The sequence below is a fragment of the Sus scrofa genome, chromosome 14 (assembly GCF_000003025.6).
Source record: "Sus scrofa isolate TJ Tabasco breed Duroc chromosome 14, Sscrofa11.1, whole genome shotgun sequence".
Classification (NCBI taxonomy): domain Eukaryota; kingdom Metazoa; phylum Chordata; class Mammalia; order Artiodactyla; family Suidae; genus Sus; species Sus scrofa.
Genome location: NC_010456.5, coordinates 29420182 through 29433415, shown reverse-complemented (window position 1 = coordinate 29433415; position 13234 = coordinate 29420182). Strand labels below are relative to the sequence as shown.

Here is a 13234-nt window from a genome sequence, read left to right as displayed (position 1 = left end):
GGGGATTAAGAGGTACAAACCTACAACCGCAAAAGAAATAAGCCACGGGGATGTAACACAGCATAAGGAATATGGTCAATAATACTGTAATAACTTTGTATGGGGAGAGATGGTTGCTAAACTTACCATGGTGATCATTTCATAAGGTATGCAAACATCAAATCACACCCAAGACTAATATAATATTGTGTGTTAGTTGTATTTCAGGGGGGAAAAAAAGGCTCACAGAGTTGAATGTGAGGATAAACGACATGCCTATTAAAATTATTTTGTGGGAGTTCCCGTCGTGGCGCAGTGGTTAACAAATCCGACTAGGAACCATGAGGTTGCGGGTTCGGTCCCTGCCCTTGCTCAGTGGGTTAAGGATCTGGCGTTGCCGTGAGCTGTGGTGTAGGTTGCAGACGCGGCTCGGATCCCGCGTTGCTGTGGCTCTGGGGTAGGCCGGTGGCTACAGCTCCGATTGGACCCCTAGCCTGGGAACCTCCATATGCCGCGGGAGCGGCCCAAGAAATAGCAACAACAACAACAAAAGACAAAAAGACAAAAGACAAAAAAAAAAAAAAAAAAAAAAAAAAAAACCATAAAATTATTTTGTGGATAGCTATAATCAGAGAAACAGATAACCAGTGTTGGCAAGAATATGAAGAATCCCTGGCCTCGCTCAGTGGGTTAAGGATCCGGCATTGCCATGAACATGTGGCTTGGATCCTGAGTTGCTGTGGCTGTGGCATAGGTTGGCAGCTGCAGCTCCGATTCGACCCCTAGTCTGGGAACTTCCATATGCCGCAGGTGTGGCCCTCAAAAAAAAAAAAAAAAAAAAGAAAAGAAAAAAAGAAAGTGGAACCCTCCAGCATGGCTGCTAGGGATGTAAAATGGTGCAGCTGCTGTGGAAAACAGTCTGGTGGCGGTTCCTCAGTAAGTGACACATAGTTACCATATGACCTATGAATTCCATTGGCAGGGTCCCTCTGCCCAAAAGAAATGAAAACATGTCCCCATGTAAAAACATGTACATGAATATTCATTCACAGCAGCATGAGTCATAAAAGCAACAACCCAAATGTCCATCAACTGTTGGACAGGTAAATAAAATGTAGTGTATCTCCACAACGGAATATTATTCAGTCAATAAGGAATGAAGCCCTGACACAGGCTACAATGTGGATGAACCCTGAAAAGAGGATGCAGAATGAAAGCAGCCAGTCAAAAAAGGTCACGCAATGCATGACTCCACTTATGGGAAATGTCCACACTACGTCAATCCATAGATACAGAAAGAAGATGGGCAGCTATCCAGGGGCAGAAGGGTCAGGGGGAATGAGAAGTGACTGTTAATGGGTCTGGGTTTTCTTTTTTGGTGTAATGAAAACATTCTAAAATTGCAGTATTGTTTGCACAACTCTTTGAATAAACTAAAAGGCACTGAATTGCATGCTTTGAACGGGTGAATTGTATGGTATGTGAATTATATTCAATAAAGCTGTTACAGAAAAAAGGTATTTTGCAAAACCATAAATTAAACAAAGCTTTATTACTGTTGCCTGGATAAAATGTTGGTTTAAAGCACGGATACTGGGGCCTGTTGACCTGAGTTTGAATTTTGTTTCTGACACTTACTAGCTGATCTTGGACAAGTTATTCAACCTTTGGGTGCCTTGGAAATGAGGAAAACAGTGTATATCTATGCCTGAGGGTTGTCACAAGGATTAAATGGCTAATATATATAAAGGCCTGGGATAGTGCCCAGTACCCAGAAAGTACTAAAGAGATGTCTGCTAATTTCTGGTCCTCCTACAGCCCATCACAAGCCGGTCCAGGTGGCCGGATGTCCAGCATCGCCTCCGTTCCTCTTTTAAATAAGTTCCTAAATCCCATCTCCTTTGTCAGGAAGCCTGAGGCACCGGGGAAATGAGAGGTAATAACTAAGTATTTGCACAACTGGTTCAAGGTCACCAGGGGAGCTGAAGGGTGGGGCCAGAGGGTGGAAGTGTTGGTGGAATGATGGAGCGGGCATGGGACCTTCCCACATGCAGGTGTGGGCTGGAAGCAGAGTTAGGCTCTCCCTGCCCCGGTCCTCTCTGCTCCCACCTAACACAGGCTGAGCACAAAGAGGGCCCCAGTGCAATCAGTCAAAGGCAACTGGCTGGACACAATGGAATATGACTCAGCCATAAAAAAGAATGAAATAATGCCATTTGCAGCAATGTGGATGGACCTAGAGATGATCCTACTAAGTGAAGTAAGTCAGATATAATCTGGTATCACTTATAGGAGGAAACTAAAGAAAAAACATACAAATGGACTATTTACAAAACAGAAATAGATTCACAGACATAAAAACACACTTAGGATTACTAAAGGGGAAATTAGTGGGGAGGGCTAGAGAATTTTGGATTAACAGGTATACACTACCATATATAAAACAGGAAAACAAGGACCTACTGTATAGCACAAGAAACTATATTCAACATCTTATAATAACCAATAATGGAAAAGAATCTAAAAAAGTATATACACGTGTGTGCATATATATACATATATATATATATATAAAACCATGTGTACATGTATATACATATATATAAAACACATATACAACTGAATCACTCTGCTGTGCACCTGAAACATTGTAAATCAACTGTACTTCAACTGAAAAAAAAAATGTGTAACTGGCTGGGGTAGGCAGAACCATGGCCCCCAAAGATGTCCACATCCTAATCCCTGGAATCTGAGAATATGTGACTTTACACAGCAAAAGAAACTTTGAAGATGTGATTCGGTCAGGACCCTGAAATGGGGAGATGCCCCTGGGTTATCCGGGTGGACCCAATGTAATCACAAGCGTCCTTAAAAATGAAAGAGGGAGGCAAGAAGGGTCAGAATCAGAGATGATGTGGTGACAGAAGCAGGGGTCAGAGTTAGAGATGTGAAGATGCTGTGCTGCTGACTTTGAAAAGGAAAGAAAGGGCCACAAAACCAGGGATGCAGGGGGCCCCCAGAAGCTGGAAAGGCTAGGAGATGGATTCTCCCCTAAAGGCGCCAGAAGGAATGAGTTTCCTGACACTTTGATTTTAACGCAGGAAGACTCATTTTTGACTTTTGACCTCCAGAATTCAATCTGGTATTATCCATATCAATATTACTCATAATATCTTATTATTCAGTATGATAATAAATTTATGTTATTTTGAGCCAGTAAGTGTGTAGTAATTCGTTTTGGCAGCAATAGGACATGAACACAGAATTTAACCCTCAGGTCTTTTTTTTTCTTCTTCTCACAATGAACTAAAATTGATGCGGAGGAAGCCGCTTCTTGCCTCTAAGCTGACCATGGAGAATTCTTTTCTTTTCCTTTTTTTTTTTTTTTGGTCTTTTTAAGGCCACACCCTCAGCACAGGGAAGTTCCCAGGCTATATGTTAGATCAGAACTGCAACTGCTGGCCTACACCACAGCCACAGCAACACGGGATCCGAGCTATGTCTGCAACCTACACCACAGCTCACGCAACGCCGGATCCTTAACCCACTGAGCAAGGCCAGGGATTGAACCCGCAACCTCATCGTTCCTAGTCAGATTCATTAACCACTGAGCCACGACAGGAACTCCCTCCTTAGTCTTTTCAACACTGTCTGCTAATTCCTTATGCTGGCCCATGAGGCCTAGCACAATCAGATCCTTGTACCTCCCTAACCTCATCTCCCACCCGTCTTCCTCACTTGCTCTGCTCTTATTATTACCAGCCTTCTTTGTGTTCCTTGAATACACCAAGCTCACTCCTACCTCAGGGCCTTTGCACTTGCTGTGCCTCCTGCCCAGAATAACCCTCCCCCAGATCTATGGTTGGCATCTACCCTTCAGATTGCAGCTCAGTTGTCATCCCCTCAGGGAAGCCTTCCTGACTCCCCCATCTACAAGACCTCAACCTTGACCAGTCTTTTTTATATTTCTCTTATCTTCTTCATGGCTCTTAACATAAACTGAAATTTTTTAAATTAAAAAAAAAATTATCTCCTCACACTGGAATTGCACCATTGTTTTTTTTTTTTATGGCTGTATCTGCAGTATATGAAAGCTCCAGGTCAGGGACTGAATCTGAGCCACAGCTGTGACCTGCACCACAGCTATGGCAATGCCAGATTCTTTAACCCACTGCATTGGGCCAGGGATCAAACTCTCGCCTCTGCAGCATCCTGAGCCACTACAGTCAGTTTCTTAACCCACTGTGCCACAGAGGGAACTCCACACCATTCTATTAGAGTAGCCACTAGTTACACGTATCTGCTGAGCACTCAAAATGCTGCTGGTCCAAATTAAAACATATCATAAGGGTTAAACACACTGAATTTCAAAGACATAGTAGGGTAAAAAAGAATACAAAATATCTCAAAAAAAATTTTGTAACTATGTGTAGTGATGGTTGTTAACTAAACATTATGGGAATCATTTTGCAACATGTATATATCAAATCATAATGTTGTAAACTTAAAACTAATACAATGTTATTACATGTCAATTATATTACTATAAAACATAATCTTTTACACTGATTACATGTTGAAATAATATTTTGGAAAGTCTGGGTTTGACAAGATATGATATTAAGGCGTTCCCATGTGGCTCAGTGGGTTAAGGATCTGGCATTGTCACTGCAGTGGCTTGGTTGCTGCTGTGGCATGGGTTTGATCCCTGGTCTGAGAACTTCCACACTGTGTGGGCATGGCCCCCCCGAAAAAACAACCCGAGGATATGTTATTAAAATTAACCTCATTGGTGTCTTCTCCCCCCTCCTTTTTCAGCAGTGCCTGTGGCATATGGAAGTTCCCCGGGCCAGGGATCAAATCTGAGTTGCCCCAGAGACAACACCAGATGCTTAACCAGCTGGGCCACAATGGGAACTCCTGGTGTCTTTATGTTAAAATGACACACCACGTTATATTTCTATGGAACAGCACTGTGCTAAAAAGTCAGATCCTTGAGGTCTAAGACCTCTTCTGTTGTGGTCACCACTGTCTCTCAGAACAGTGCCTGGCACATAGTAGGTACTCAATAAATTCTGTTGAATTATAAATGAACAATGCTGTTTACATTTAGATGCAACTGTATATGCACAGCTTTCAAAAGTCTATTTTTTTTTTTTTTTTTGGTCTTTTTGCCTTTTCTAGGGCTGCTCCTGCAGCATATGGAAGTTCCTAGGCTATGGGTCTAATCGGAGCTGTAGCTACTGGCCTAAGCCAGAGCCATAGCAACGTGGGATCCGAGCCGCGTCTGCAACCTACACCACAGCTCACGGCAACGCCGGATCCTTAACCCACTGGGCAAGGCCAGGGATTGAACCCGAAACCTCATGGTTCCTAGTCGGATTCGTTAACATCTACGCCATGATGGGAACTCCTTGAAAGTCTATTTGTGTGTGTTTCCTGTCTTCCCTATTACCTACCCACTGCCTGAGATGAGGACCTGGTTTTCCTTTCCTCTACATCACCCGTGTCACCTAGGAGGGCACTGCAAGCTGTGGTTCCATCAACGGGGTTGCAGAGTGAGTAACCAGGTAGAACATAAGACTATGGCCTGGGACTGAGTGATGAACGGAACTGATTCTGAGGGTCTTTTGGGAGGAGGAGTTGGTGGAAGAGAGGGTGCATGCTTTACTGGAGCTATAATTGTTGAAAGAGAAGAAGGAAGGAAAAAAGGAAGGAATGGATGGAAGGAGGGAGGGAAGCAGGGCAGGGGAGAGGAGGAGGGAGGAATGAATAGACAGACAGATAAGAACAAGGATATGCCAAGACTTTTGTAGAAATAACACCTTGAAGAGCCTTTGAGGCTGCAGGAAAAAAAAAAAAATCAATGAGTCTTTCTTGATCCCAAGAATACGAAAGAACAGGGACTGTGGTTGTGAAGGGGAAAAAAAAAAAGGTTTTGTCCTCCAAATTAGAAAAGATTGTCCTCAACATTTACAAATAAGCTCTGACTCTGAACACACTGGTGTTTACTTCCTGGCTGACAGCGTTCCAGAAGTGACAAGTGCAGCTGGCTGGGAATGCCACCTGACTCCAGGCCTAGTGGTGTCTCCCAGCTCGGCTGCAGCAGACTTGAAATGCTTGGGGTGGGGACAGAGATGCTGGGACTTGTGTGACCTGGGCTAAGCCCCTTAGTCAACTGCCCCAATAAAAGGCAGTTGTATGAGAGGATCTCAAGGTTCCTTCCTTCCCCAAACCCTCTGGGAGAGATAGAAGGATCTGGAGAAGGAGTAGCGGTAACTGAGGTGAGGCGGCATCTCCATTTTCAGCCTAAGAGCACTCAGTGAAAGCCTTTCCTGGTCTAAATGCAAGTTAACACTGGTAAAGTCCTCAAAATGGGCCAGTATTTGTCTAGGGTACTTTAATTCTAACCATAATCCTATGAGGTGGGTACTATATTATTATCCCCATTTTACAGCTGTGGAAACTGAGGCACAGAGAGGCAAGGTAACTTGCCCAAGACCACACAGCCTGTGAGGGAAAGAGTTTGAAAACAGGCTCTCTAGCTCCAAAGTCTCTGCTCCTAAGAATCCTGACCTTCATTACAGGACAGGGACATTGTCAAGCTCTCAAGTTCCCTGTGATCTTGGAAATGGTGCCTAAGGTTTTCTCGGGAGTGTGAATCTCCTATCTGACCCCAGGGCATAGGGGCCTATGAGAACAAACACAATCAAACCTCCAAAACACTAGTGCTCTTAACCACCTAAGGATCTGCCCTCAGGTTAAGACTGCCTAGGCTCTGCTCCTTGAAAAGACACAGACCTCAAAGTACACACAGTAGGTGATGGCTGGTCAGATAGGTTCAGAGAGGCTCAGTGTATTTTCTGAGGCCACAGAGCAAGACAGAACCTGCTCAGGCACCCTGACTCCTCAAGGAAAAGCATTTCCTCCCATTCTCAGTCCGAAGGGTCTGACAAGAGCTTCCTTGGGCTGTGGTTGGGGCAGGAAACCACACATCTCCCACTTCCTTTTCCCCAGGCACCTTGTCTGGCCTCCAGGCCCAGTGAGGAGGCCCTGATTCTTGAGTCCAGAGGGATTCTTCTTTACAAGGCAGAGGCTTGGGCATAAAACTGCCTGAAATCATCCTCCTTCAAGAGAAGAGGCACAAGAATGACCTCCACCAGGGCTGGGACTCTGTCAGCACTAACTTGAGACAAATCCCCTGTCAGCACTAACTTGAGACAAATCCTCGCACTCTGATCCTGTTTCTTCATATATAAGATGAAGATAACAGTCCCTACCTCACAGAGTTGTGTGAGGATTAAAGATAAAATCACCTCATGTTAATAGACTCGAAGAAACCCTGCAAAGCCATTTGCAAACTGGAACTCAGAGACTGAGCGTCAATGAGCTTAGTGGCTAGAGGTCATATCCTCTTGGCTCTGGAGGGTTCTAGAGGAGGATGAAGAAAGGGGCCTGGTGTCCTAGCTTCTTAGGTGACACTGAAGGGCAGAGGGACTTATTTCATTTCTGGAAAAGAATAACATTACTTAAGCACTCAATTTTTTATTATTTTTTTGTCTGTGTCTGCAGCATGTGGAGGTTCTGGAGCCAGGAGTCGAACCCTTCCCACATAGCAACCCAAGCCACTGCAGGGACAGCTGGATCCTTAACCTGCTGAGCCTCAGCGGGAACTCCTAGCTAAGTACTTTAGAAAACATCCCATTTAATTCTCTTTTTTCCTTTAAATTTGCCATTTTAACTTTTTTTTTTTTTTTTTTTTTTTGGCTGCACCTGCATGCTTAAGTTTCTGGGACAGGGACTGAATGTGCACCACAGCAGTGACAATACCAGGTCCTTAACCCACTTAGCCACCAGGAAACTCCCCCATTTAATTCTTTTTTCTTTTTTTTTCTTTTGCTATTTCTTTGGGCCGCTCCCGTGGCATATGGAGGTTCCCAGGCTAGGGGTCCAATCGGAGCTGTAGCCACCGGCCTACGCCAGAGCCACAGCAACGCAGGATCCGAGCCGCGTCTGCGACCTACACCACAGCTCACGGCAACGCCGGATCGTTAACCCACTGAGCAAGGGCACGGACTGAACCCTCAACCTCATGGTTCCTAGTCGGATTCGCTAACCACTGCGCCACGACGGGAACTCCCCCCCATTTAATACTTAAAAGGTGGATCCTATTAGTATCACCATCTGATATGTGGGGAAATAAAGCACAGAGAGGTTAAATAACTTACTCAAGGTCACACAGCTATTAAATGGTAAAAGTAGGACCGGAACTTAGGTCTGACTCCAAAGAACTACCCTTAATCTCTGGGGGTGGTATATGCCAGGTCCCCTAGACTGGGCAAAAGAGGGCCGGGGCCTCCATCCCTATCCCTGTTGCCTATTCTCTGTGTACACATAAGTGTCACCTACAGTTGTCCTATACGAAAGGGCCCCTAGGTCCCAGCTGCTCCATTGCCCGGATGGGCAGACTGAGGCTACTGCCCACCTTCTGGTGCTTGCGCTCCTTCTCGATGCGGTCCATCCTCTCCAGGCGCAGACGATCCAGCTCGAGGCGCAGCTCGTCCAGCTCTGGTGCGACGTGGTGGCGGCTGACCAGCACCTCCAGGATCTCCAGGACGCGCACGACCTTGGGCATGAGGCGCGCGATGGCCTCGCAGCCGTGCTGGTCGATGACCCGCTCGAACTCGTGGCCCACGAGCGACGCGATGTCGTACACGTCCATGACGGTCAGCTCCGCCACATTCTTCTCCAGCGCTGACTCGGCTGCTAGCGCCGACCCCCGGTCCTCCTCCATGGCCCCCCGCCCGGCCTCTCCCTCACCCCGCAAACTAGTGCAACTCCCAAACTTGCCGCTGTCGAGGGCAGCGCCGGGCCGGGCCCACCTCCCTCTGCCGCCGCCGGCCCGCGCTTAGCTGGTCCTCCGGCGAGGGCGCACCGGGCGGGCGGCGGGCGTCGGCATGGGCGGAGGCGACCGGCCGGGAGCCAGAGGTCAGCGCGCCGGGTGCGGGTCTCCGCGCCCCGCTCGGCCCAGAGCCTGCTCCCCAGTGGGGGGAGAAGGAGGAGGAGACGGAGGCGAGGAAAGCGCGCGCGTGCGCAGGCCCGCGGCGCCTCCCAAGTTGGGAATCCGAGTTGGGCGCAATGGAGGCGCGGGGTCTAGCTGGAGAGGGGGCCCCCACTGCCCTCGGAAACAGTCCTCGCCCGAAGCTCGCCCACACGCCCGGGGCCTGGAAAGGAAGGGCGGCCGCGGCTCCTCCGGGAAACTTTGTCCGCGGCGACGCTGGGTGACCGGCTCCCCCCGCAGGGATGCCACGCGCCCCGCCCTGATCCCGGCCTGGAGAGGGGCGCGCCCAGCTTCCGCCGCCCGAGGGCGCCCTGGGGCCCCCACGGGCACCGCACCCCCACCCGCCGACTCCGCAGCCCCCCGCCCCCCCGGACCCCCAGCTCCACCCGCGGGACCTTCCTTCCCGCCTGCAGCCGGATCCCCCAGCGTGTCCGGAGGCGCCACCCCCTCCTCGGGCCCGGTCCTGGCTCCTCCTTTCCCACTCCCGCCTGGAGGGGTCAAACTAGCCCGGAGGAGAGGGAGTGGAGGCGGTGGGGATGGGGGTCGCCGGTCTCTGGACGATTCACAGCGTCAGCGGGCAGCCCCAGCTTTGGAGAGAAAAGGAGGGTTCCGGAGGTGGACTATGGGGTGGGGAGTCGAGGACCCGCCTCACCGACCTGGTCACCAGGCAGACCTGGCGACGCCAGGCCCTGTGCTCCAGGAGAGGCGCCCGGGAGAAGGGCAGAAGAGTGGTGCGGTCCTCTGGTCCCTGAGCCGCCGGGCTACGCTGCCTGCCGGGCCACGTCCATTAGTGGCTCCTTATGACATAAACACCACTTCACAGAGAAGGTGAGGCCGGGGTTTGGATTTCAGCTTTCTTGTCCCGAGCCCTCTTTCTTTTGACCTGGCTAAATCCGCTAGTCCATCAGACCACCCATCCCCGCCCAGGTGAGCCTTCCCTGAACCCACAACCCCACCCTTCGCACCCTCACGCATGGGTAATTAGGGACCTGCTTTTGCATCCACACAGCCTGCTGCCTACTCCCATAAAACTGCTCTTAGCACAGTGAGTTTTAACGTAGTTACAGGTAGCCTCCCCCATCAGATTGTGAGCTCCTTGAAGGCAGGAAAAAAAAAAAAAAAAACCTTTAATGTCTTTGTAGCTATAAAATCCACCCCAACCTGATACATGTGGATTAAAACTGAAGACTTTCAAAGTTTAAAATGTACTGAGAGTGGGTTAAAGATCAGGTATTGCTGTGAGCCGTGGTGTAGGTCGCAGACAGGGGTGGGATTCCACATTGCCCTGGTGTAGGCTGGCAGCTGCAGCTCCCATTCTACCCCTGGCCTGGGAATTTCCATACCCCGCAGGTGCAGCCCTAAAAAGCAAAAAATTAATAAATTAAGTAATTAAAATGCACTGAGCATTTGCTTCATATTTAGTTTAAAAATATATAGTGTTTACCATGTGCCAGATGTTATTCTAGGTCTATTATAAATATTTCCTCATTTACTCCATGGCTTTTCAAAAGTGGCCTAAGGACCACTGGGGTTCCCCACTACCCAGAGTCTCTTTGAGGTCCCTTTTGCTAGCTATGTATCAGTGAGAGCCTAGATGTTCTTCATATTCTTAACACTACACAGCCTATCATGATAGACTGAATATGCAGATGGAGATTTGAAGATCCAGATCTCTAATAAGGAACTAGACATTAAAGAGACATGCAAAAGTAGGAACCAATGTCACAGCTATAGTCCTCGGTACCTTTTTGTTTTGGAGCATAATTGATTTTTTTTTTTTTTTTTTTTTTGTCTTCTTGCCATTTCTTGGGCCGCTCCCGTGGCATATGGAAGTTCCCAGGCTAGGGGTCTAATTGGAGCTGTAGCTGCCAGCCTACTCCAGAGCCACAGCAACACGGGATCCGAGCCGAGTCTGCGACCTACACCACAGCTCATGGCAATGCCAGATCGTTACCCCACTGAGCAAGGCCAGGGATTGAACCCCCAACCTCATGGTTCCTAGTCGGATTCGTTAATCACTGCACCACGACGGGAACTCCGGAGCATAATTACTTTTTATTAAAAATATTCATGTTAATATGTTATGTGTCTGTTTTAAATAAGTCAATATTTTTAAGAACTGTCAGTTTAAATTTCTAGTTTACAATAGAGATCAATAGATATAACATATCTAACAAAATCTTTTTAGGGTCTTCAGTGGTTTTTAAGAGTGCCCTCGGAAAAGGGTCCCTGAGAGCAAAAATTTGAGAACTGCTACCATCCAGCATCCTAAGAGGTATTATTATCCCTACTTTACAAAAGAGGAAAGTGAGGTACAGAGAAGTCAAATCACTCACCCCGGAGGCCAGGCAGCTGGTAAGTGCTGAAATGGGGTTAGGAGTTCCCTGGTGGCCTATCAGGTTAAGAATCCAGCATTATCACTGCAGTGGCTCGGGTCACTGCCATGGTGCAGGTTTGATTCCTGGCCTGGGAATTTCTGCCTGCCGTGGGTGAAGCAAGAAAAATAAATAAATAAAAAGTAAAAAAATAATAATAAAACCGGGGTCAGATCTGTGCAGAGCAACTCAAAAACGTGGACCTATGATTATCCCCATCCTAAATCAAGGACAGTGAGGAGCAGGGAAGGGCATTCATTTCCTGTAGCTACTGCACATTGCCACAGACTTGCTGACTTGAAACAATAGAAGCATTCTCTGACGGTTCTGGATGCCAGAAATCTGAATGAAGGTGTTGGCAGGGCTGCACGCCCTCTGATAGTCCTAGCAGAGGGTCCTTCCTCACTTCTTCCAGCTTCTGGGCTTCCTTAGCTTGTGGCTGTTGTGATTCCAGTCTCTGCCTTTGTCTGCTTCCTTAGCTTGTGGCTGTTGTGATTCCAGTCTCTGCCTTTGGTCTTCACATGGTGTTCTATGCCTCTGTCTTCTGCGTATCTCTTATAAAAGTACTTGTCATTAGATGTAGAACCCACTCACACAATCCAGAATGATCTCATCTCAAGATCCTTAATCATAACTGTATAGACACTTTTAAAAATAAGATCAAGGATTTCCTGTTGTAGCTCAGTAGGTTAAGGACATGAAGTAGTATCCATGAGGATGTGGGTTCCATCCCTGACCTTGCTCAGTGGGTTAAGGATTTGGTGTTTCTTTAAACTACAGTGTAGGTCACAGAAGTGGCTCGGATCCCATAGTGTTGGCTGTGGTATAAGCTGGCAGCTGCAGCTCCGATTTGACCCCTAGGCTGGGAGTTTCCCTATGCTGAAGGTGTGCCCTGACCACGCCCCGGGCAAAAAAAAAAAAAAGAAAAAGAAAAAAGAAAAAAAAAGACACAATCACATTGAGAAATTCCAGGAATTAGGATGTGAGGGTAGCTTTTTTGTTATGTTATGGGAGGTGGGTGTCAGGAGGGCTGGTACCATTCAACCCCGCTACTGGAAGTTGAATAACTTACCTAAGGTCCCAAGGCTGGGAGGGATGGAGCTGAACATGGTGGGTGCCCATGGCAAACTAATAAAAAACAAAGGCCCAGATTGGGACAGCTTTGCCCTAAAGTCAGCAAAGACTTACTGAGAGTCTGCTCAGAGGGGGCGAGAGTGGAGGAGCCACAGCACCAGCCTGCAGCCTAAGCCTTGGGACCAGGGCAGGAAAAAAATGAGAGAGTAGAGGGGGTGGAAATGACATTAGGGAAGGAAAGGGGAGGCAGGCGTTCCAAGGTGACAACCAAATGCTAAGCCTGGGTGCTTAGGATAACATTCACAATCTTGAGAAAAGTGGGGAGAGACAGTTGATCCTCGTGGTTAAGCTTCCAAATCTTTCTGTGTTCCGACCTTGGTGTGGTCACTGACCTGGTGTGTGACCTTAGGCAAGTCCCATGACCCCTTGGGGCCTCAGCTTTGCCCACTGTATAATGGGTTCACAGAGGGTAATTGTGATTATTTAACAAGTCAACATATGTGCTGGCCACACAACATTGTATAGAAGAGTTAGATGATGATGATGATCAAAGAAACCTGGAGGAGATACCTGGTTTGGGTGTAGATATCCAAGTGACAGGTGGAAATGGGGACCTGGAACTCAGGACTAGAGCAGTTGATGTGATAAAACCTACATCAACATTCATTCATTCAATAACTACTTAGCTCTTAATATATTACCAGCCTCTCTGCTAAACTATGGGCTATGGTGATATATGAGACAG

The 13234-nt window shown here is 47.7% G+C and overlaps 2 protein-coding genes across 5 annotated transcripts in view; one reads left to right on the top strand and one right to left on the bottom strand.

Moving 5' to 3' along the window:
* The window catches only part of RILPL1 (Rab interacting lysosomal protein like 1), a 46560-nt gene extending 37264 nt beyond the window's left edge, over positions 1 to 9296 (bottom strand). For 3 of the 4 annotated variants that reach the window (XM_013982785.2, XM_005670586.3, XM_013982783.2), the window contains exon 1: positions 8465 to 9229. In XM_013982785.2, coding sequence (XP_013838239.1) covers positions 8465 to 8773 — 309 coding nt within the window. In that variant the 5' untranslated portion in view covers positions 8774 to 9229. Of the gene's footprint in view, positions 1 to 8464 lie in introns of all 4 variants that reach the window. The other variant, XM_001925355.7, reaches the window with a different exon arrangement.
* Positions 8915 to 12103, top strand: LOC102160998 (collagen alpha-1(I) chain-like). The gene is made up of 2 exons (XM_005670587.3): positions 8915 to 9868; positions 11229 to 12103. The coding sequence occupies exons 1-2, from the start codon at positions 8937 to 8939 to the stop codon at positions 11245 to 11247; spliced, it is 951 nt and encodes a 316-aa protein (XP_005670644.1). The 5' UTR covers positions 8915 to 8936; the 3' UTR covers positions 11248 to 12103.

Bases quoted from the DNA above. Each gene is read 5' to 3' on its own strand.
- LOC102160998 (XM_005670587.3), top strand. From the start codon at position 8,937: ATGGGCGGAGGCGACCGGCCGGGAGCCAGAGGTCAGCGCGCCGGGTGC.